This window comes from Sciurus carolinensis, chromosome 8, assembly GCF_902686445.1.
Source record: "Sciurus carolinensis chromosome 8, mSciCar1.2, whole genome shotgun sequence".
Classification (NCBI taxonomy): Eukaryota; Metazoa; Chordata; class Mammalia; order Rodentia; family Sciuridae; genus Sciurus; species Sciurus carolinensis.
The window spans coordinates 115470695-115493258 of NC_062220.1; the positions used below are offsets into that span (position 1 = coordinate 115470695).

At 45.5% G+C, this 22564-nt stretch overlaps 1 protein-coding gene across 5 annotated transcripts in view; it reads left to right on the forward strand.

The window, feature by feature from the left end:
• The window catches only part of Limk2 (LIM domain kinase 2), a 72574-nt gene extending 51056 nt beyond the window's left edge, over positions 1-21518 (forward strand). The window contains exons 3-16 of one of the 5 annotated variants that reach the window (XM_047560959.1): positions 1011-1146; positions 1873-1982; positions 2658-2846; positions 4452-4557; positions 4881-5077; positions 7238-7424; positions 8345-8431; positions 9706-9903; positions 10067-10123; positions 12294-12359; positions 13387-13561; positions 14402-14457; positions 15929-16086; positions 19736-21516. In XM_047560959.1, the coding sequence (XP_047416915.1) occupies positions 1011-1146; positions 1873-1982; positions 2658-2846; positions 4452-4557; positions 4881-5077; positions 7238-7424; positions 8345-8431; positions 9706-9903; positions 10067-10123; positions 12294-12359; positions 13387-13561; positions 14402-14457; positions 15929-16086; positions 19736-19880 (1867 nt within the window). In that variant the 3' untranslated portion in view covers positions 19881-21516. Of the gene's footprint in view, positions 1-1010; positions 1147-1872; positions 1983-2657; positions 2847-4451; positions 4558-4880; positions 5078-7237; positions 7425-8344; positions 8432-9705; positions 9904-10066; positions 10124-12293; positions 12360-13386; positions 13562-14401; positions 14458-15928; positions 16087-19735 lie in introns of all 5 variants that reach the window. The other 4 variants (XM_047560961.1, XM_047560960.1, XM_047560962.1 and 1 more) reach the window with 4 other exon arrangements.
• The last annotated feature ends 1046 nt before the right edge of the window (positions 21519-22564 follow it).

Below are 22564 nucleotides of genomic sequence, written 5' to 3' on the forward strand. Positions count from 1 at the left end.
TTATGTCCATGTACAAATATACTACAGTGAATCCTGATTTTATTTATTTACATATATATAATGACAATGCACTAATTAAAATACTCATAATAGAGGGAAGATCAATAGAGCAGCAGGTCAGAGAGACGAGAGAAAAGGGAAATGAGAGGAACTTCAGAATGAAATTGGTCAAATTATGTCACGTGCATGTACAACAAATATAATGAATCCTAATATGTATAATTATAATACACCAACAAAAACCATTAAACAAACAAAAAAAAGAATGGGGAGTTTAACCAGGCATGGTGGCATATACCTGTAATCCCAGCTACTTGGGATGCCAAGGCAAGAGAACCCCTTGAGCCTAGGAATTTGAGGAAATGTTGAGCAACATAGTGAAATAGCAAAACCCCATTTCCCCCTTTAAAAAATTAGTTAAAAAAAAAAACACTTCTTCCCACTACCAGTATTAACTTTTTGAGAGTCAATGTCAATTGCCTTATAGAATGACCAACATTAAGGATTTGCCTGATGAGTTTCATTATGCTTAACATGTTTTTTGGCAAGAACATTTCATTGGTAATGCTGTTGGTAGTAGGTAGGTTTTGAAGAGTGGAAACGATTGAACTTCTTTGGCCCATTGAAAAATATCTGTCTAGATCTAAGGTTTTTGACTAGAGTCATGAATTGGCTTCAGGGAATCCTTAATACACACACTCTCCACACTAAATTATATGTATATTTTCCTTATATGTGCATTTCTCTGGGAGAGGTTTCCTAACTCTTAGATTCTCAGAAGGCTCCAAGATCCAAAGAGTCTGTTTACAGAGGCAGGCAGCACAGAGCTAGCTCCTGGAGCCTCTTTGACTCTAAATCAGCTTCCCTTGGGGAGATGGCACTAGGCTATAACTTTCCCACTTCCTGACTTTGTATCAAAGAGAGGATTGTTGGACCTGGGAGCCAGGAACAACCTGTGTGGCCTGGTGGCAGAGATCTAAGGGCATTTCTGTTCTTGTCTTGCCTCACAGGTGTTCAGAATGCCAGGATTCCCTCACCAACTGGTACTACGAGAAGGATGGGAAGCTCTACTGCCACAAGGACTACTGGAGGAAGTTTGGGGAGTTCTGCCATGGGTGCTCCCTGCTAATGACAGGACCCGTCATGGTGAGTGAGTCTCTGTATCTCTGCCCCTCTTGGTCATCACAGTCTGTTACAGTGCTTCTAGTTCCCTATGATTGCTCATTTTTTGGTCTTCCCATCAACAGCATCTTCCCTTAATATTCATTCATTCAACCAACAGGTTTCTGTTGGGAACTTACTGACAGCTATGAGCCTTCTCTCAAAGACTTAATAGTCCAATAGTTGGGAGTGGGTGGGTAGATAGGGAGGAGACAATACAGTGGAATAAGGGCCTCAAAGGAAAGTGTTACAGGTTGATAGGAGGATACACCTAAGTTACTTTCAGGGAATCAGAAAGGGAGAACCTGGAATGGGCTTGCAGAAAGATCTGTCTCTTTTACCTGCTCTAGACAGAGGGCCTTAAGCATAGCATAGACTTGTCAACCCTGTGTTGAAGGAATGAGCTGTTGTAATGCATGTGATTATTTCCAGGAATACATTCTCCATGACTGAGACCAAAAAAAAAAAAAAATTATTTATTTATTTAGCAACATTCAGAAGTGACAGGAGGCACCAATTTGATACTTCTTTGGAAAGCTTTAGGTCAGGAATTAAAAGGCTGGATTTTGACTGGAATGTATAGATTCTCTAGAAAGAGTGGATTTTTGACTGGGGTCTGTAGAGCCCTGACTTGAAGTCACTTACCCATCCCTCCAGAAACAGTGATGACTCACTTCTTCCCTCTGTACCCTTCTCCTCACCTGATCACAGGTGGCTGGGGAGTTCAAATACCACCCAGAATGTTTTGCTTGTATGAGCTGCAAGGTGATCATCGAGGATGGCGATGCATATGCCCTGGTGCAGCATGCCACACTTTACTGGTAAGGTGGTGGCCCTGTGTCTGTTCTCCCCTACAGTGTGACCAGGAAAGAGGTACCTGTGGCTGGATGAATTGGGTAGAAAGACTATTGGTGGTCAGAGCACCAGATTCCTGTCAGCAGTGCTGTGAAACAGCTCTGTCATCCATAATTCGAACCATTAACAGTTCTATGCCCTCTGTCCTTATCTACCATGAGAATAACCTCTCTGTGCCCTGAGATCCTCCCAGAGAGAGAATGGCTGGGAAGATGCTCTTTAAGGAAGAGCTCAGACTGTTAAAGGCAAAGGCTTCTTAGAGCTCACCTGTCTCACCCCATCCAATTGCCTTGGTTGACAAAAGAACATGGGGGACGGGGGAGCAGGGCCCAGAACAAGTTACTTAAAAAAAAAAAAAAAAAAAAAAAAAAAAGCTAAAGCAGAACAAGAAAACAAAGGCCATTTCACCCCTAGGCCAGGGTGCTTCCTAGTAGGCCACCTATTGCAGATCCTACTCACCACCCCAGTGCCAGCCCACCCCAGAGAATCTAGGCTTCTCTATCTAAATAGCCATCAAGAATCATGACAGAGGGTGATGGTGAGACTGTAGATAGTATTGCTTAAAGCCACCTGGTCCAGTGGTTGGGGTAACTTCCAGGTGGGGCTTTAGGAGCTCAGCCCCCTTTGTGTTCTCTCTACAGTGGAAAGTGCCACAATGAGGTGGTGTTGGCACCCATGTTTGAGAGGCTGTCCACAGAATCTGTTCAGGACCAGCTTCCCTACTCTGTCACGCTCATCTCCATGCCAGCTACCACTGAGGGCAGGCGGGGCTTCTCTGTGTCTGTAGAAAGTGCTTGCTCCAACTATGCCACCACTGTGCAAGTGAAAGAGTGAGTATTTTTCGGGATTCTTCAACGCATTCCACAGATGTGCCCGAAAGAGCTCAGAACTCCAAAGTCTTTTGCAGAGCTCCCTTCATCCTCATCTCCCATCTTTTCCTGGAGCTCACTATACAGTAAGCACACCTGGGCCTTTATCTAAACTGCTTTCTACCAGATGCTTAGAGCCAGAATCTCTCACTTTCCGGTGTCAGATTTCAGATCGTGTTTGCTCTTTGAAATTATCTGATTGATTAATTAATGTATGTTAGTTTGATTATCATCTGTCCTCCCAGAATGTAACTTCCAGAAGGAACTTGCTTTGTCTTATTCAATACTACATGCCCAGGGTCTGGAACATGGACTAACATTAGCAGGTATTCCTTGATTATTGTTTTGCTGGTTGAGTAAATGGATAAAGGAGGAGAAAATGGGATCCATGGCTAGAAGAGGTTAAGATCCCATCCTAGGTCCAGGCCAAGGACCAGATGAGGAAAGAGTCATGTTCGCATAATACCAGTAATGAGACACCAGTAGATATTGCTTATATTTCTACTATGTGTTGGACCTGAAGCCAGAGCTTACAACACAAGTGAGAGGCATTAGAGTTGAGGAAATCAGAAGGAGATAAAAAGAGGGGGAGCCAGGCATGATGGTGCACATCTGAAATCCCAGTAACTTGGGAGGTTAAGATAAGAGGATCAGAAGTTTGAGCTCGACCTTGGCAACTTAAGGAGATCCTGTCTCAAAAATTTAAAAAGAGATGGGATACAGTTCAGTGGTAGGCTGCCCCTGGTTTCAATCCCCAATACTCCAAATAAAAAGCGGGGAAGGGAATTGTATTCAGGGCAGAGGAAGAGAAGCATGTTTACAGAGGTGGGAGTTTGTAGTTTTGTCTGGTATTGATTGATAGTAACCAGAGAAAGGACTATTAAGCATGGAGGACACCTGAAATACCAGCAACATGGGAGGTTGAGGCAGGAGGATAACAAGTTCAAAACCAACCTCAGCAACTTAGCCAGACCCTGTGCCCAAATTTAAAAATTTAGAACTGAGGGTGTAGCTCAGAACTGAAGCACCTCTGGGTTCAGTCCCCAGTACCAAAAAGCACACACGCAAAACAAAAAACAAAAACAAAAGAGGGACTAGAGAGCCTGAATTATGAAGATCCTTTAAGCAACAAGGTGTAGTGACCAAGTTGGCCTTGTATCACTGGTGTGGAGGTTAGATGGGAGAGGAAAAGAGCCTGGAGACATAGAGACCAGTTAGGAGGCTGTTGCAGTGAGCCAGGTAAGATATGTTGGTAACTATGGTGATGGAGAGAAGGCAGGATTCTCAGAAATGGGCAGGGGGTGGGGGGAGGGAGGGAGGGAATGAGGGAACTCCAGAGAGGAAGGTGATGTCCAAGTTTCTGGTTTAGACCACTAGGTGAGTGATGATAATCTTCACTGAGATGGAGCATCCTGCAAAGGATATTATCTTTGTTGGGGGGAGGGGTACCCAGGCCATGTGAATTAGTGGGGGCCTGGGGTCTGGTGAGCCTTCTCTGTTCAAGCAAAATTGGTCTGGAGACTTTTTAGGATACCTTCAACCCATTTCAACTCTTGTCTGGTTTAGGGTCAACCGGATGCACATCAGTCCCAACAACCGCAATGCCATCCACCCTGGGGACCGCATCCTGGAGATCAATGGCACCCCCGTCCGCACACTCCAAGTGGAGGAGGTACAGCATGTGTTTAGTCTGTCTTGTGGGGGTAGGACATGAAACAAACCCTCTTAGAAGATCAGGCTGTGGCCATTTCTTTGTCTTTGCCTGAGCCTGTGGCCACTGGTGACCTCCTTTGTCAGCTAGCAGGTTCTCAGGGTAGCAGATGACAGAGCTGCCAGAATGCCAGGCACAGGTTACTCTGAGACTGCTGGCAGCCGGAGACCACCATTAGCCAAGTTGAGCATTGGCCACAATGCTTGGATCATCTGGGTTGGGCAGTGGGTGGCCTGGGATGAGGCAGCCTGTGGGAGCCAGCCTTATACTGCTCTTGACCACAGGTGGAAGATGCAATTAGCCAAACAAGTCAGACACTTCAGCTGTTGATTGAACATGACCCCGTCTCCCAGCGCCTGGACCAGCTACGGCTAGATGCCCGGCTTTCTCCCCACATGCAGAATGATGGACACTCTCACACCCTCAGCACTCTGGACACCAAGGACAATCTGGAAGGGACATTGAGGAGACGCTCCCTGAGGTGCCACCTCCCACCCCAGCTCTGTTCTGTCCTGTGTTTCATCCTTAGAGGCTGAGCTGGCTTTTGAAGGCTAGCAACATTAGAGGAAACCATCTGGCCTGGGACAGGCCATGAGGGATTACACTGACTCAGCTACCCCATGGGAATCATATTTTATAGCCAGGGCCTATGCAGACCCAGCTGTTTGCCAGGCTTCCTTAGAAACCAGAAGTTAGGCTCTCTTCACTGAACTCCTGAGCTAGAAAAGAGTCAGTAATGCTAAACACTAATGGGCAACATGGAGGAAGTATAAGGAAGTATGGGGGCTCAGAACTGGGAGTACAGGCACAGGTAGGATTGAATAAGTATATAATGAGCCAGGCATAGTAATGCATGCCTATAATACCAGTGACTCAGGAGACTTGAGGCAACTTAGCAATACCCTGGCTCAAAAAGGGCTGGGGATGTAACTCGGTTGTAGAGGCCCTATGTTCAATCCTCAGAACCACAAAAAAAAAAGAAAAGAAAAGAAAAAGAAAAATTATATATTAGGACTTTTAATATAATAAAGCAAAGCAAGAGGTGAAGGCAAGTTGTTTTAGTCGGAGGGACCAATAACCCCATACCTCAGAGTCTGCCAGGTCTGTGGAGGGAAGCAATCACCTGTGTGCAAGCCCCAAGTGGAGAGGCTTATAGAAGAGAAGTAAACTAACCTCTCCAATTATATATTAAGATTAAATGTGGAAAGGGACAGATTTGTACAGGGCCAGCTGGCCTAGGGTCAGCACTCAATAAATGTGAAATAGTATTAGGATCTTTAGGAATCTGGTTCTTTATCCCCTGACCAAACAGGCAAACTCAGGGCCCTCTTGCTGGTCTCTGTTGGAAAGAGTGTTCTTCCCACAGGTTGTTTCCATCATTCCTGGCTGACTTGGCATCAGTCAGCATAATGAAGTTAGTAGAGGCAGAATACAAAAGGCAGAGAAGGTCAAGAAATGCATGGCCTGGAAAAGGGAAAATATGGGGTGGCTGGAGATCAGCTTAGATACCTTGAAGACCATCAGGCAGGAGAAAGGAAATGAAGGAAAGAAGATACAGCAGGTCCATGATATGCTCTGATGGGCATGTTCGGTGGGAGGCAGAACAAAAGAGCAAGAACAAGCAAACCTGTGTGGTAGGACAAGCCAAGAGCCATCCAACTTCAGTCCTCTCAGGGTATCCCAGTAAAGCAGGGGGGATACCCCAGAGAGAAGTTTGCAATTTTGCTGTTCATCTACAGTGCTGTGATCTTCAGCCTTCTTGTCCTTTCTTCAGTAAGTCAAAGTAACAGTGTCAACCTTTACTGCTCCCAGATAATGTTTGAAAATGTGAACATAGTGGCTTTACTGCTGTAAAAGAAAAAAAAAGTAGTTATTCATGCTTATTATCTTAAAATTCAGGAACTATAGACAGGTAAAAAGTTGTACAAAATATAGGCCAGTCACAGTGATGCACACCTATAATAGCAGCTCAGGAGGCTGATACATGAGGATCACAGGTTCAAAGGATCTGCAGCTTAGTGATGCCCTGAGCAACTTGTCGAGATCCTGTCTCTAAATAAGATACAAAAAAGGGTTGGGGATATGGCTCAGTGATTAAGTTCCTCTGGGTTCAATGCCCAGTACCAAAGGGAAAAAAGGTTGTACAAAATATCTATAATCTCATTTGCTTATTTTTTTGTATGATAACATGCTGTCACTATAACCTAATTAGTACCTTGAATCAAGCAGATATGGGAGTAGTGGATTACCATCTATAAAGCTGTGATATGTGAATTAACAATCTAGTTAATTCTTCCAGGTGAGAAGTACTAGAGTTCCCCACCACTGCCCTTTTTTTTTTTTTTCCCTCTCTCACAGTGTTGGGAGTTGAACCCAGAGCCTCATGCATGCTAGACAAGTATTCTACCACTGAACTACATCCCTAGCCTCCAGATTTCCCATTTTGAATTTACTATGCTTAAGTAAACTCTGGTGTCTGCAGCTCAAAACAGCATCTGTCTGATTTAAGAGCCCCTGCTCCCTAGTAATAATATCTGAACTACAGATGTTGGAACAAATGGGTGCACCTGAGGTTCCTACCTCAAGGGTTCTGACTGGTCTCTAAGGACTCTTTTCTACCCTCATCTTTCCTCATCCTCAGGCGCAGTAACAGCATCTCTAAGTCCCCTGGCCCAAGCTCCCCCAAGGAGCCCCTGCTGCTCAGCCGAGACATCAGCCGCTCAGAATCCCTCCGCTGTTCCAGCAGCTACTCGCAGCAGATCTTCCGGCCGTGTGACCTGATTCATGGGGAGGTCCTGGGAAAGGGCTTCTTTGGGCAGGCCATCAAGGTGAGCATAGGCAGCAACTTCTGCACTTTTCTGCCCCTTACACCTCTCCCTCTTCCTTTTGGGGAGTTCATATCCCCAGGTCATGCTCCACACTGTGCAGAACACCAGGCCTCCCTGGCTGCAGGTGATGGTGTAAAGGTTACCCTACCCCACCCCGCCCCAGCTACCTAAGGGCAACATTACTGCTGTAGTGAGCTTGTGGCTCAAGAGACAAGGATTGGGATGAACTGTTTGTGTCAGTGGGGGTATGTAAAGTACCCAGAGGGCCCAGTGCTGGCCATGCTGCAAGGAACACATGGGGGAATGGCTCCTGCCACCCTGTTCACCCTGTGAACAGCCCAGGGACTAACTTTTCTCTCTTTCTCTCCTCCTCCTCTGCTGAAAGCTGGGAGGGGGGGTCAGGTAAGCCATATATCTCAGTTTGTGGGACAGCAGGGCTGGAGAGCTCACCCCACTCACCCAGCTCCCTGGTGCATGTCTGTGGCACTGACCCTCTTGCCCCGCCAAATTTCTGTTCACCCAAGTAACTCACTCCAGTACCAGATGACCAGAGCCCCTGCTTGGCTTGGCAGTGCCCTCTCCTGCCTCCTTCCCTACTTCCCTTCTCTGGATTCTTGCCTCTCATCTGTGCATGCCCAGCTCTCCAGAAAAGAGGGTGTACTTCCCTCTGAGTCCCCTGTTGCCCCATGCTGTGTCCTCTACACATGAACTCTGTTGGTCTTATCTGGCCCAGTGTGTTCTCCAAGGGATGGGACAGCCAGTTGCTTAGTTTTTGTTTTTCGTGATGCTGGGGATTGAACCCAGGGCCTTGCGCATGCCAGGCAAGCACTCTGTCATTGAGCTACAGCTGTAGATTTCCACAAACAGCTCTCCAGAACTGCCTCTGGTTTCTGTACAATTAATAGTCACCCTCTCTGTAGGTGACACACAAAGCCACGGGCAAAGTGATGGTCATGAAGGAGTTAATTCGATGTGATGAGGAGACACAGAAGACTTTCCTGACTGAGGTAAGAAAGCAGGATTGGAAATGCCACTGTGCCTGTAGTCCCAACCACTTGGGGGACTGAGGCAGGAGAATTAGGGCCTCGTAGTGAAACCCTCTCTTTTAAAAAAGAAAGAGCCAGGCACAGTGGCTCACGCCTATAATCCCAGTGGTTTGGGAGACTGAGGCAGGAGGTTTGCAAATTCAAAGTCAGCCTCAGCAACTTAGTGAGGCCCTAAGCAACTTAGTAAGACCCTGTCTCAAAATAAAAAATAACTGGGGTTGTAGCTCAGTGGTAGGGCACTTGCCTAGCATGTGTGAGGAACTGGGTTCAATCCTCAGCACCACATAAAAATAAATAAATAAATAAAAGGCTGGTGACATAGCTCAGTGGTTAAGCACTCCTGGGTTCAATCCCTGGTACCAAAAAAAAAAAAAAGAAAGTAAGTGGAGTTGGGGGATTTTGGTGTCACCTTTAGAAGAAGGAGAAATTCTTAGTGGTTTCAAGAGAAAACTTAGTTTGGAATCACTGTCTTAAAGACCAAGCAGCACTATAGGAACATCCCTACCCCCTCTAAATTGTAGCATAATTTATTTGTTCAATGAACACTTATTTTAAAACAGCACAAAGCCAAGCATGGTGGCACATGCCTGTAATCCCAATTACTCAGGCTGAGGCAGGAGGATGGCAAGTTTGAACTGGCTTCTGGCAACTTAGCAAGACCCTGTCAAAATAAACAAGAGAAAGGACTGGGGATATAGCTCAATGTTAAAACCTTCCTGGGTAAAGCCCCAGTACCAAAAAAAAAAAAAAGACAGCATAAGCCTGGTACAAGTGATTGATCCTGGAAAAACAAGGTGTGGTTCAGAGAAACTCTCATACTATGAGGTGATGAACATAAAAACAGATCAATTTAATTCAACTCAGTCCTATAGTCACCACCTGGATACCCTGTAGGGACCCTAAAGTGGGACTCCAAGAAAACTGACACCCCTTGATTATTCCTTGATAATCTAGTTTTTACCATCCCTCCCACATTCCTCCATGGAGTAGCTGCAGTTAGGAACACCTGTGTTCTAGGTGCTGCTTCCCAAGCCTTTGTTTTACTGTTGGGCCCTTACACTCTAGTTCACCAGCAAAGTTCCTAGAAAGGCAGGATCCCAAGGACCAGTTCTGTGAGGCCATCCCCATCCACATAGTGGTATTCTTCCCTCCCCCTGATCCTAGTGCCTGGCCACATCACATAAGGTAGGAGCTAAGTGATGCCGCTCATGCTTACTGAGCTGACTCTTTGACAGGTGGAGGGAAGACTTGGTGGAAAGTTAGCCATCCACCCTCTTTGGCCTTCCCCTACTTTCGCCCAGGTGAAAGTGATGCGCAGCCTAGACCACCCCAACGTGCTCAAGTTCATTGGTGTGCTATACAAGGACAAGAAGCTGAACCTGCTGACAGAATACATTGAAGGGGGCACACTAAAAGATTTTCTGCGAAGTGTGGTGAGCATACTGCCCCATAGTTATCAAGAGCCTTGGCAGGTTGTTAGAGCATGCTGGGGGCATCTAGCACAGACAGGGAGGCTTAACTGGCATACCATGGTAACCCATGGAACCTGGACCACTTGTGGCCATAGCCTCTGACTGGCATTCCCCTACTTTGCAGGACCCATTCCCCTGGCAGCAGAAGGTCAGATTTGCAAAAGGCATCGCCTCTGGAATGGTGAGTCCCACCAACAACTCTACAAGCACAGGAATAGGGAGAGGTGTGAAAATTCTAGACTGCCCTGGAAGACAAATACCCCATCCTGGACAAATTATGTGGGCTGAGGCATTAAGGACTACTAAATTTTTCTCTCAGTGCTAGTGAAATTGCCCCTGGCCAACTATTCTCAGACCACAACCCTTTTCTCAAAGGATTCCAAATCTCTAAGGACAAATGAGGAATAGACCAGGTAAACTAAAGAGGCAAACCATAGCACAAGATGGCCTGGTCTTGCTATCACAGAGGTGTCCAAGTGCTGAGAGCCCTTGGAGCCAGCAGAGCACCTCACTGCCTAGGAAATCAGGGAGGAAATGAGTTCTAGATGAGCCCTCAGAGAAGCTCTATGGTTTAGATGATGATAGCAGCAAAAACCTGGGAGTATAAAGGAAGAAACTGTGTGTATTCTCAGGAATTAATGGATCCAATCTTAGCAGTTGGCAAGTGCTAAGTCCTTTGTATGTACCAGGTATTGAGCTGAGGTATTAACACATGTGAACATGTTTATTCCTCACAACCCTCCATTTCTAGATAAGAAACTGAGGTTAAATTTTCAGAGACAGGGCTGAAGTCCTGGGCTGTCTGACCCATCCGCATCTGAGATTTTAACTACTCTTCTTTACATGAGGTCCACGAAGGCAGTATTCATCTGAAACAGTAGGTTAGGGTTCTGTGTTTCAAAAGACAAATAGATTTTTAAACAAGAATGTTTTGTTACCACAGCCTTACCTTTTCCAAGATGAGTCTGGAATGGTCAGTAGGTTGGGATGGAGTTGGGAGAGTGTCAAAGGGGACTGGCTAGGGGAACAGTGAAACATTTCAGGTTTCTAAATTAAGGTACCTACAGAGGGACATGATGGAGTCTGAATGGAGAAACTGGTTGACAGTGAGGGAACAGGACTTAGGGAAAGAGTTGGGGTGAACTGAGATACCTAGTGTCACAGTGCTGGTCAGGGAAAATCTGGGATTAGAAAGTTCTTGCATTGGTGCCTCCTAAGACTGATATGCTAGCAGAACCTCCCACCATATCTGAGTAGGGAATTATCTCTTTGAGGCAGTATGTTAGGGATGGTTTGCTGGTCACCTAGCATCTGCAGAGAAGGAGCAGCTGGAGCTGTGAGACAGAAAAGGCTTCTATGTGATTGGTAGGAAGATAGCTTTGAGAAGGGCTCACACTGAGGAGACCAGAAGGGAAAAAAACAGATATACAGAACTTTTAGGAGCAAGGAACATGGGAAAAGCAGGCAACCATCTGAACTCCAGCCGGTTGAATGTGTGAGCAGCTCCAGGAGGCTAGGGCTGGAAGCAGCATTGCCAGGGGCCAGGGAAGGAACAGTGGCGTTTTCCACATTTGCAAGGGAAGAGAAGGAAAAAAGAAGTGGCTTGTAAGAGTGACAAGAACCAAAGGTGGAGCCCTGGAGAGGGGAAGTAGCCAAAAGAAACTTGTTTAAAAACATTTAGATAGAAGAGGGAGAGGAGGTTGAGATGAAGATGTGACTCAGTGTTAGAGCACTTGCCTAGCATGCATGAGGTCCTGGTTTCCACCCCCAGTATGGGGCGGGGGTTGGGTTGGGTGAGGTTAAAGTATAAATCGAGTGAGGAAGGTAGAATCTCAGGGGAGAGGTAAATGTCATAAACATAGAGCTAGTTAGACCAGGAAGGAGGTCACTTCTTCCCTATCATAGTCAAGAAAGGATCCAAAATGACTGAAATCAAGAGATTCAAGGCCAGGTAAAAAAGAGGGAGAAGTGGGAGCATGCATCTGAAGGCACTCATTTCAGATAGCCTTGATCTAAGTAAACTGGGTAGAGGTGATGAGGAAGCTGCAAGAGCCAGGGTCCATGACCCAGTGGAGTTGGTGACTTCTAGAGAGAGCAATGAGGTCTTAGACCAACTCATGGGCTGGTAATTGGTGAACAAAAAAGATGAACAGGAGATGACTGCAGGGAGGGAGAGGAAACCCAGGCAGCCTTTATTTTTCAGTAGGTGTTGGGACAAGGAGTAGTTGTGGGGGGCTTGACTCCACTGTCTAGGTTGGGTTCTGAAGCTGCAGCTTGGCCTGGGAAAAGAGCAGTTTCCAGAATCAGGGTGTGGTTGGTTTACTGGCCTTTGACTTGTGTTTCTGTTCTAGGCCTATTTGCACTCTATGTGCATCATCCACCGGGATCTGAATTCACACAACTGCCTCATCAAGTTGGTATGTCCCTCACTCTGGGTCTGGCTAGAACCTCCCTAGGGCCAGCCCTCCTGACTTTTATGTCACCAAGGAAGCTGACCATGGGCTCTGACTTCAGGCCAAAGGTGTTGCCTGAGGTCTCCTTATCTTGCCCTTCCTGCTGCTTCCAAGGCACTCCTGTCTTCTGGAAGTTCCCAGATATATGCAGATACAATGTCACCTCTTTGAATTCATTTAACTAGAAGGGACCTCACCACTGGGAGATGGCAGCTTAGTGGTAGAGCACTTACAAGGCATTGGGGTTGATCCCTAACACTGTAAAAAGTTGGGGGGCCCTCAGAAGTTCCTTAACAGCATATAGAACCCTGTCCATGTACCATTTTTTTGCCCCTGTAAAACAGCTCATTGCTGACCCTATTTTATAGCATTTGAACTGAAACCTGAATCTGAGGCTGCAGAGCTAATAAATTTACAGTGACCAATTTGAGGCCAGCATTCCTCCCACAACCCCTCAGCTGTGATTGTTACACTATTGTTACTCCTGTTGACTTGCAATCTGGGTTCCCGGGTGTCCACCAACTGGCTCTGGCCCCACTCTCCAGACCCACACCTAACATTCTTAATCCCTTCTCACATGACTGCCTTGTAGCTATCCAAAGAGCTTATCTCACCAAGTCTCCCCAATGACCACCTCACCTTGTCTTCTCTCTTATCCCAGTTCTAGCAATTACCTCAAATATTTTTCAGAACAAGGCAGAACAGAAAAACAAAACAAATCCCCTGTCCCACCTTTAAATTCCATTCTACAGGTTCCAGTGTCCTACCCCTCCAGGGCTTCTGGTTCTGTTGTAAACCTTCTCTTGAGCTGGGAATCTATCAGCAGACACCTGATAGAAACACAAATGCACAGCCACGTCTATTTCTGTGACTCTCCTTTGCTGTGTACCTTTGCTTCCTTCCTCTGTGTTTTCTCTTGCCTATGCCCACGCCCCAGGGCCAGGTTTGAGAACATCCCCACCAGGTCCTGACATGGCCCTTGTCCTACCAGGACAAGACTGTGGTGGTAGCAGACTTTGGGCTGTCACGGCTTATAGTGGAAGAAAGGAAAAGGCCCCCAGTGGAGAAGGCCACCACCAAGAAACGCACCTTGCGCAAGAATGACCGCAAGAAACGCTATACTGTGGTGGGAAACCCTTACTGGATGGCTCCTGAGATGCTGAATGGTGAGTCCTGAAGTCCTGGAGGGAATGTCCCTGAACGAAAACAAGTCATATCTTATAGCTGAGACCCAAGAACTTCTGGAGAGGCCTGAGAAGTGGAGGGCCAAGCATCCAGAGATGAGGACTTGATGATTTTTAACCTTCATGAGGCCATACCTCATAAATTCCTTCCTCCCTGAGCTCAGGACTGGGCACTGATCATTGTGAAGTGTGGCTTCAAATAAGACTGGCTTGGGGCTGGGCTCAGTGGTGGAGTGCTTGCCTAGCATGTGTGAGGCACTGGGTTCAATCCTCAGCACCACATAAAAAAATAAAATAAAGGTATTGTGACCATCTACAACTAAAAAAAAAAAAAAATGTATTTTTTTAAGCTGAGAGCTCAGTCTATTCATTGCCCAGCCTTAGCTTTTTTTCTCTCCAGGCTGAGAACTGAAGTATGGTGCCCCCTGGTGGATAATACTCAAACCAGCCAGGACATCCTCGAAAGGCACAGGGTTGTAAGACCTGATAAAATCCTTTTCAGAGTCTGAGACCCAGAGAAGTTCAGTGGCTTGCCCTAGAGCACACAGCTAGCTGAAAGCAGGATCCAAATGAATGTGGGTGCAATTCTTTTCCACCATACCATGCGTTTTCATCCTGGGCAATGCTGTATGAAGTCCCTCCAAGGCAGGCCACTCAAAACTAAGTAGAGATGATTTTCAAGTGGCACCCACACTTTGGGGCATCCCCACAGAACCTGTTCTGTAGCCCTAGTTTTTGTCTCTGAGTTGGCTTGACCCTACACCCAGTGCAGAGCAGGTAAAGGATGTAAACTTAACTGCCTGCTTTCCTCTGTTCCCCAAGGAAAGAGCTACGATGAGACAGTGGATGTCTTCTCTTTTGGGATCGTTCTCTGCGAGGTGAGCTTTGGCACAGAGGCCATGTCTGAGGCAGCAGGTCTAGCAGCCCTGCCTTATTTTATGTTTGGGGGCCTTTCCTCCTAGGGATGAATAGCTCACCATAAAATCAACATGATAGAAGGTTTTACTATTTGTAATGCATTCACATTTGGGTCTCACTGGCCCTGTGAGAAGGACTAAGCAGGTTGTTTCAGGTGATGAAATGGAGGCTCAGAAAGGGGCAATGACTTGTTCTTAGTCACATGGACAATAAGGGGCAGATAAGATTCAGAATTCCAATAGGAAGCCAGGATTGATGGTACACACCTGTAATTCTAGTTACTTGGAGTCTGAGGCAGAAGGATCGCAAATTTGAGGCTTTGGCAGATTATCAAGACCCTGTCTCAAAAATGTTTAAAAAGGCTAGGAATATAGCTCAGTGGTAGAGTACCCCTGAGTTCAATCCCTAGTACCGGTTACAGGAAAAAATTACAGCAGGCAAGGCAAGGGATTGTTCGTTTGCTGTTAGTTTTTAGGCCAATTGTAGCCCTTTCCAATTCCCCTCTGTTCATTGTTCCCTAGGACCTAAGCCTATCAACTGGAAGTACCAACCCTGTGTTAGGAACCACAGGGTACAGAGTGAGTCTTGGAAAGATTCCTGCCTTTAGCAATTTAGCAGTCAGACAGCAGCAGAGCTCAATATATCTCAAAGAACTCAAACACATACATTTGAAGGCTTCTGTCATTCCCACAAAGTTGTGAGTGGGAAAAGAGGAAAGACAAAGAATGGTTAGAATAATTAAGGAAAGTTTTTTGTTTGTTTGTCTGTTTGTTTTAATAAATAATAATTTTCTTTGTGGAATGCAGTGGTGCACAGCTTTAATCCCAGCTATTCGGGAGGCAAAGGCAGGAGAATCCCAAGTTCCAGACTAACCTGGACAACGTAGCAAGACCCCAACTCAAAATAATTTTTTTTAAAAAAAGAACTGGGGATGTAGCTAAGTGGTAATGAACTTGCCTGGCAAGTGGAAGGCCCTGGGTTTAATCCCCAGTGCCACCAAAAAAAAAAAAAATTTTTTTTGTTTTTTCTTTAATAGACATCAATTGCATCTGCTAAGTCAAAGGATTAAACTGGTGCCAGAGTTTCAGACATGAATCAAACCTAGCCCCTCACCTCACAGAGCGTTGATTCTAGACACAGCCATAAGGGAAACAGGCTGGGCAAGTTGGGATAAGTGGAAGTTGAGAGCCTTTATGTGCCAATTCAGAACATTGTCCTATGGTCTTCCATACCATCCTTAGTAACCAGATTCTCAGTGGAAAGAGAGGTCTGGATTAGCAAATTTTGGAGAGAAGAAAACAAGCAGCTCTCTAACCTAGGTTTTTACCACTCCCTCTTTTGTGAATCCTCCTGTTCACATACCAGCATCTGTTTCCTCTGCCATATAACTTTGTCCTCTGAGTCCTTTCTAATCAGCCATCTTATCAACAGATCATTGGGCAGGTGTATGCAGATCCTGATTGCCTGCCTCGTACACTGGACTTTGGTCTGAACGTGAAGCTTTTCTGGGAGAAGTTTGTCCCTACAGACTGCCCCCCAGCCTTCTTTCCCCTGGCTGCTATCTGCTGCAGACTGGAGCCTGAGAGCAGGTTGGTATCATACCCCTTTCTCCCAGCTCATAGGGTCTTAGGATGCTTACTCCAGTCTTAAGCCACCTCCAAGATTTTCTCAGGCACAAAGGGTGACAGAAGACTTGAGCTCAAGAATGCAGCAAACACTGAAGCCACCTGACAACTCTGACATATACCAGGTTTGAGGGGAAGGAGACAAAGGCATAGTAACAAGTGGGCTGAATGGGACACAGACACACAGCTATTAAAAGGAAATTCTTGTGGATTCTTTTTGTTCTGATTTACATCCCCAGCCCTGTTTTTTTATTTTGAGACAGGGTCTCAACAAAGTTACATAGACTGACCTTGAACTTATAATCCTCCTGCCTCAGCTTCCCAAGTAGCTGGAACCACAGGCTTGTGCCACCAAAAAGAAAATTTAAAAGAAGAAATTTGGGGCTGGAGGTATAGCTCAGTGGTAGACCACTTGTCTAGCCTATGGCAGCCCTGGGTTCAATTCCCAGGGCTACAAAAAATTTTTAAATATTAGGGATGTATATCAGTTGTTAAGATTGCTCACCTAGGGGCTGCAATTGTGGCTCAGTGGTAGAGTGCTTTCCTAGCATGCATGAGGCACTAGATTCGATCTTCATCACCACATAAAAATAAAGGTATTGTGCCCGTCTACAACTAAAAAATTGAAAAAAAGAAATAGTAATAATAATAAAGCCTATATTAAAAAAAAAAAGATTGCTCACCTAGCATGCCAGGTTTGATTCCCCAGCACACCCGCACGAATTTTTAAAAAATAATAATAGAAGAAAATTCACCCAAGACATTATAACAAGTGACTTCATGCTTTTATATTTCCCTGTCCATACACATGCATTTTTTCATAATAAATAAAGTTTTGTATTTTGCTCTGTGTTTTCCTTCTTACCTCCCAGTATTCCTCTTTATCATTTTTGTTGACAACATGAACTTCTTTAAGAGACTCTGAAAATATTATAATTGACATAATGGCATAATGGAGATGTTCAGGTTTTTCCAGTTTCTAATTATAGTAGGCACTAGATTGGGAGTGTAGCCTAGCATGCTTGAGGACCTGGGTTCGATCTCCAGTACCACCAAAAAAAACAAAAACAAAAACTTTACAGTAGGTACTGTCTACAATGAGCAACTTTAATTTATTCATTTCTTCTTTTCCTTCCTTCCTTCCTTCCTCTCTCCCTCTTCCCTCTCCCCCTCTCTCTCCTCTTCTCTCTCCCTCTCTCCCTCTCTCCCTCTCTCCCTTCTTCTCTCCTTTCCTTCCTTCCTTCCCAGGGGTGTTTAACCACTGAACCACATCTCCAGCCTGTTTTTATCTTTTATTTTTTATTTGGAGACAGGGTCTCACTAAGTTGCTTAGGGCCTTGCTAAATTGCTGAGGCTGGTTTTGAACTTGCCTCCTGAGCCACTGGGATTACAGGCATGTGCCCCTGGGGCTCGGCCCATTTATTCTTTTAAAAAGTCTTGAACTGGACAGGATGGTACACACCTATAATCCCAGCAATAAAAACCTAGTGACACCCTGTCTAAAAATAAAAAGGCTGGGGATGTGACTTAGTATTAAAGTACCCCTGGTTGTTCAATCATCAGTACCACAAAAATAATTTTAAGAATAAAAACAAAAGTGCTGGGGATGTAGCTCAGTGGTAAAGCACTTGCCTAGCATGCAAGGCTCTGTGTTCAATCCCTAGTACCACACACAAAAAAAGGTCGTCTTAAAATTACCTTACTTTTTCTCAAGTGATAACTTTCAGTATTACCAAAGTTAGCCCATATCTTTTAAGTTCATGCATTAAAAAATTAGAATCTTTGTTGTTGTTTTCCTGCTATCAAAAATCATGGGGCTTGCCAGATATGGTTTCACATGCCTATAATCCCAGTGACTCAGGAGGCTGAGGCAGAGGATTGCAAGTTTGAGGCCAGCCTGGGCAACTTAGTAAGACCTTGTCTCAAAAAAGTTAAAAGGGGATGTAGCTCAATGGCAGAGCACCCCTGGATTCAATCCCCTGTACCTCAAAAAAATCATGGTGCTGAGAATGTAGCCCAGTGGTAAAGTGTTTGCATAGTATGTGTGAGGTCCCATGTCTAGGGATTTGGGTTTGCCAGGCATACATTCTACCACAGAGCCATTTTTCCAGCCCTTCTAGAGTTCTTTTATAGTCCAGAAGATGGCAATTCTTCAAAAACACCACTGTAACAACTTAAAGAAAAATTGTGAAACTACACAATATTTGTTTGCTAATATCCCTTCTCAGTCATTCTAAATGCCTGTGTACATTCAAAAATATATATATTAACTGCCTACCATGTGCTAGGTGTAATTCTAAGTGCTTGAATTATAACACTGAACAAAACAAAGGTGCCTGCCCTCATGGAGCTTACATTCTAGCAAGGAGAGTTGGGGCTGGTAATAAGCACTTGCCTCCCAAGGTGAGTTCATAAATAACAGAAAAAATAAACTATATTAAATATTAGAAGGTGACAAATGTTGTGGAGAAAAAGTCAAGCCAAGTAAAGAAGACTGTTTATGGTACAAATTTTAATTTTAAACATGGTAATCAACTTAGAGCTCACCAAGGTGACATGACATTTAAGCAAAAATGAGAAGGAAGAGGAAAAAGCCTGAGAAGTCTTAGGATTCCAGGGCAGCCAAGCCATTTCCATGGCATTAGGAGGCTAGTGTTTTTGTTCTCTTTGGGAAGAACTGCTGAGTCTATGAAATGCCCCTTTCTGGACATATCCATTGTTGTGGAATCAGCAAGTTATAGGACTGGAAAGGACCTTTAAAAAGGCACTTGGGCAGGGGATGTAGATCAGTGGTGGAGCACCTGCCTGGCATTGCATGAACCCATGGGTTTTATCCCTAGCATTGCACAAAGAAAGTGTTTTTATTTTTTAGTGCCAGGAATTGAACTCAGGGATGCTTAACCACTGAGCTACATCCCCAGTCCTTTTTATTTTTATTATTATATTTTAATTTGACACAGGATCTTTCTAAATTGCTTAGGACCCTGCTAAGTTGCTGAGGCTGGCCTTGACTTGTGATCCTCCTGCCTCAGCCTCCTGAGTCACTGGGATTACAGTGACTGTGCCACTGTGCCTGACCAAAAAAAAAAGTTTTTTAATAAATAAATAATTAGGATAAGAAGGCTAATGCAATCCCACCTTTGATCTTTGCATGTTATCTAAGACATGTGGAGCTCTTTCTCCCTGGACTTTTTTTTTGGAACCAGAGATTGAACCCAGGGTCACTTAACCACAAGCCACATCCTCAGCATTTTTTGTTTGTTTTATTTTGAGGTGGTCTCGTTAAATCCTCGAGCCTCACTAAGTTGCTGAGTTGGTCTCAAAGTTGCAATCCTCTTGCCTCAGCCTCCCAAGTCATTGGGATTACAGGCATGCACCAATACACCCATCTGGGCCAGCCTTCTCACAGTGTTGTCTTTAATCTTTACAGTAATCCTGTGAGGGAACAGTAACATTATATCATGCCCATTTCTCATAGAAGCACCAGGAGGTTAAAGGATTTGCCTGAGGTCATGCAACCAGGAAGTGACTGAACCTCAGCCCAAATTCCTTTCATACCACCCCATGGACCTGCTCATATTCCATCTGCTTTTATTTACCCCATTTTTTCCAGACCGGCTTTCTCAAAACTGGAAGATTCCTTTGAGGCCCTCTCCCTGTACCTGGGAGAGCTGGCCATCCCACTGCCTGCAGAGCTGGAGGAGCTGGACCACACTGTGAGCATGCAGTACGGCCTGACCCGGGATTCACCCCCCTAGCCCAAGCCCAGCCCCCTGCAGGGGGGCGTTCCACAGTCAGCACTGCCCCTCTGTGCCCTGTCCCTGCTGTGAGCAGGGCTGTCTGGGCTTCCTGTGGATTGGCGGCTTGTTTAGAAGCAGAATGAGCCATCTCTACTACCTCCCCAGGAGGCGAGCAGGTGCACACCAGGAAAACACATCTCCACAGGTTTTGGGCCTGGTTACTGTCTATAAATTCAACACTCGCCTGAAAGCTGTGAAGAAGAAAATGCTTGGACTCTGGGCCAGGAAGAATCTGTTACTCTGGACCCCTTGGGAACTTCCTGGCAGTGGGATTCCAGGAGGCTGCTCTTGCTTACACTAATGGACATGACCTGGACCTGCTGGGCAGGATCCCAGGGTTGAATATGCCTATGGGCTCTGAAGTCTCTGGACCAGCTGGGTGGAGGAAGGACTTCAAGTAGGAGTGTGGATGAGAGGAAGACTGATGGCCAGGTGGCACTTGAAGGGTATAAAATGACAGTGATATCCCCCATTTCCGCTCCATGTTCTGAGTAGGGTTTGAAGAGTCTCTTAGTGTATGATGGAACTGACCGGGAGTTGCAAGAGGGTTAATTCATGTTCATCTACCAGTGGGTAGCTCTAGACAGCTTAGGAACCACATCAATGTGTGAGGATCTTGTGTTCTCAAACTGTACTACTGGAGACAGAACTTCTGGGTGGCATCCTCTATCTTAACAAGCAGTCACCAGGAGCACAAAAAGGGACTGGGGGCTAGAAAGAAAAAAGTTTTGTCCTTTAGAAAGCCCATATCCTGGCTGCTGCTACTCATATCCTGGTGGGCTCTTCAGTCAAAAGCCCAAGACATTTTGCCTAGAACTAGATGAGTTTTGGAGGATTGTGTGGCTTGTCACAGGCCTAGGGTTTGAGGCAGAAAGTGGGGGGTTTCACAGCCTCTTGGCCCCACCCTTATTACAACCACTGCTCACCTTTCAACATTTCTATTCTAAATAGCAACTTGGATTGGGAAGAGGTGGTGGCAGAATCTTAGAGCTGAGACAGAGACAACTCCCTGAGCTTGGTCATCTGGCTTCTACCTCCCTTGTAGGCTGGCCCAGCTCACTGCTCCCGACTATGCCTCCTGAGCCGTACTCTAGGGCCATGGGCACTGGAAAACCCTGGAGGTACCCTACACCTTGGTTCCCAGACCTCAAGGGATTCTACAACACAACTAGATTTGCCTCTCCTAAGTGTCTGTGAACTTGCACCATATTTAACAAATTGGGAATGGGTTTGGGGTATAAATGCAATGTGTGGTGGTTGTATTGGGGGTGGATGGGGTTGGGGGAGTGATCCAGGAGAGTGGTTGCTGTTAATATTATCTTGTTATATCAATTGGGTGATATGTGAATAATGTACATAGATTGGATGAGTTGTGGGATGTCATCTCTGGCCAGAGTTTATCTGCTGCATAGACTGTACTTACCTGTAGAGTTTGCAAGTTTGCTGTAGTGTTGAGTCCAGGACTTCAGTGTTGTGTGGCTGATGTGCTTTAGCTGTCCCCAGCAAGTGTGGGAGTGGTGGGCCTGATCTGGGCCATTGAGCAGACTAAATAAATTAAGCAGTTAACATAACTGACAATACTGAGTGTGAAAAAGTGACTTGGGGCCTGACTCGGAGAGGTGAGTGTGAAACATCTGCTGGCCACCTTCCCTCCCAGGCCATATGACTCGCTGTAGCAGGGAATTTTCACACTCCTAAATCTAGTTCCCATCTCCTTAGGCAAACTCCAACCTGTTCCACAGAACATGCACATTTCACCTGAGGCAGCCCCTTCTGGGAATTAGGGCTATGACCTCATCTTGGCCCCACAAACTATTGTGCTGGCTCCCACCTGCCAGACAAGTCCTCAGGAGCCCTCTACTCCCACCTCTTAATATACGAACACTTGTACAGCCTGGATATCCTGGTTTTCTTTCCACAGGGATATGTGCCACCTTAGTAATGGGGAGAAATACATGCATTGATCCCACCCTGTGTGTGGGAAATGCTTGAGGGGAGAATACCTATTTTATGCATCTAGGCAAGATGATACTACCTGGTTTATAGGCAAAACATAAATCCATAAACCTGAGGTGCAAAGGTAATTCTTCCTTAGCTTGAGGAATCCAACCTAAGGGCAAAATCTGTTTCCTGAAAAAAACCGATGATCCATGGTGACTATTTCTGACAGAACTAGGGAACAGTATCTGGGCATGGACAGAGGATACCCTTGGGTATACCTAGATCCTGAAAACCTATTGCTGAAATCCCCTGCCAGGAGTCCAAGAAACATTCCTGCTGGGAGCTTTTAATCTAGAACCCTAGGATTCGCCCACAGGCAGCCCAAAAGACTAATCCTCCTCAACAACAATCATCCCTCCTTTTGTTGTCACAGCATCATCACCCACCCACCTTGTCTCTAGTCCCTGACAAGGGCAGTATGGATGTTCATTTTAATTCTCTTCACTTCAAAGAGATCATTGAAGAAGGGGGATTTGTAGTAACCAACTCCCTTCTTGAGACACCCACACATCCATCCTTCCCATAGCTTCAACTTGAAAGATTCCTGGTGGTGATGACAGGACGCAGAAGGTGCGGTTTCCAACCATTTAACTGTTGCTGCCTTTCACTCACAGGCTAGAGTGAATGAAGAGAAAGGCAAT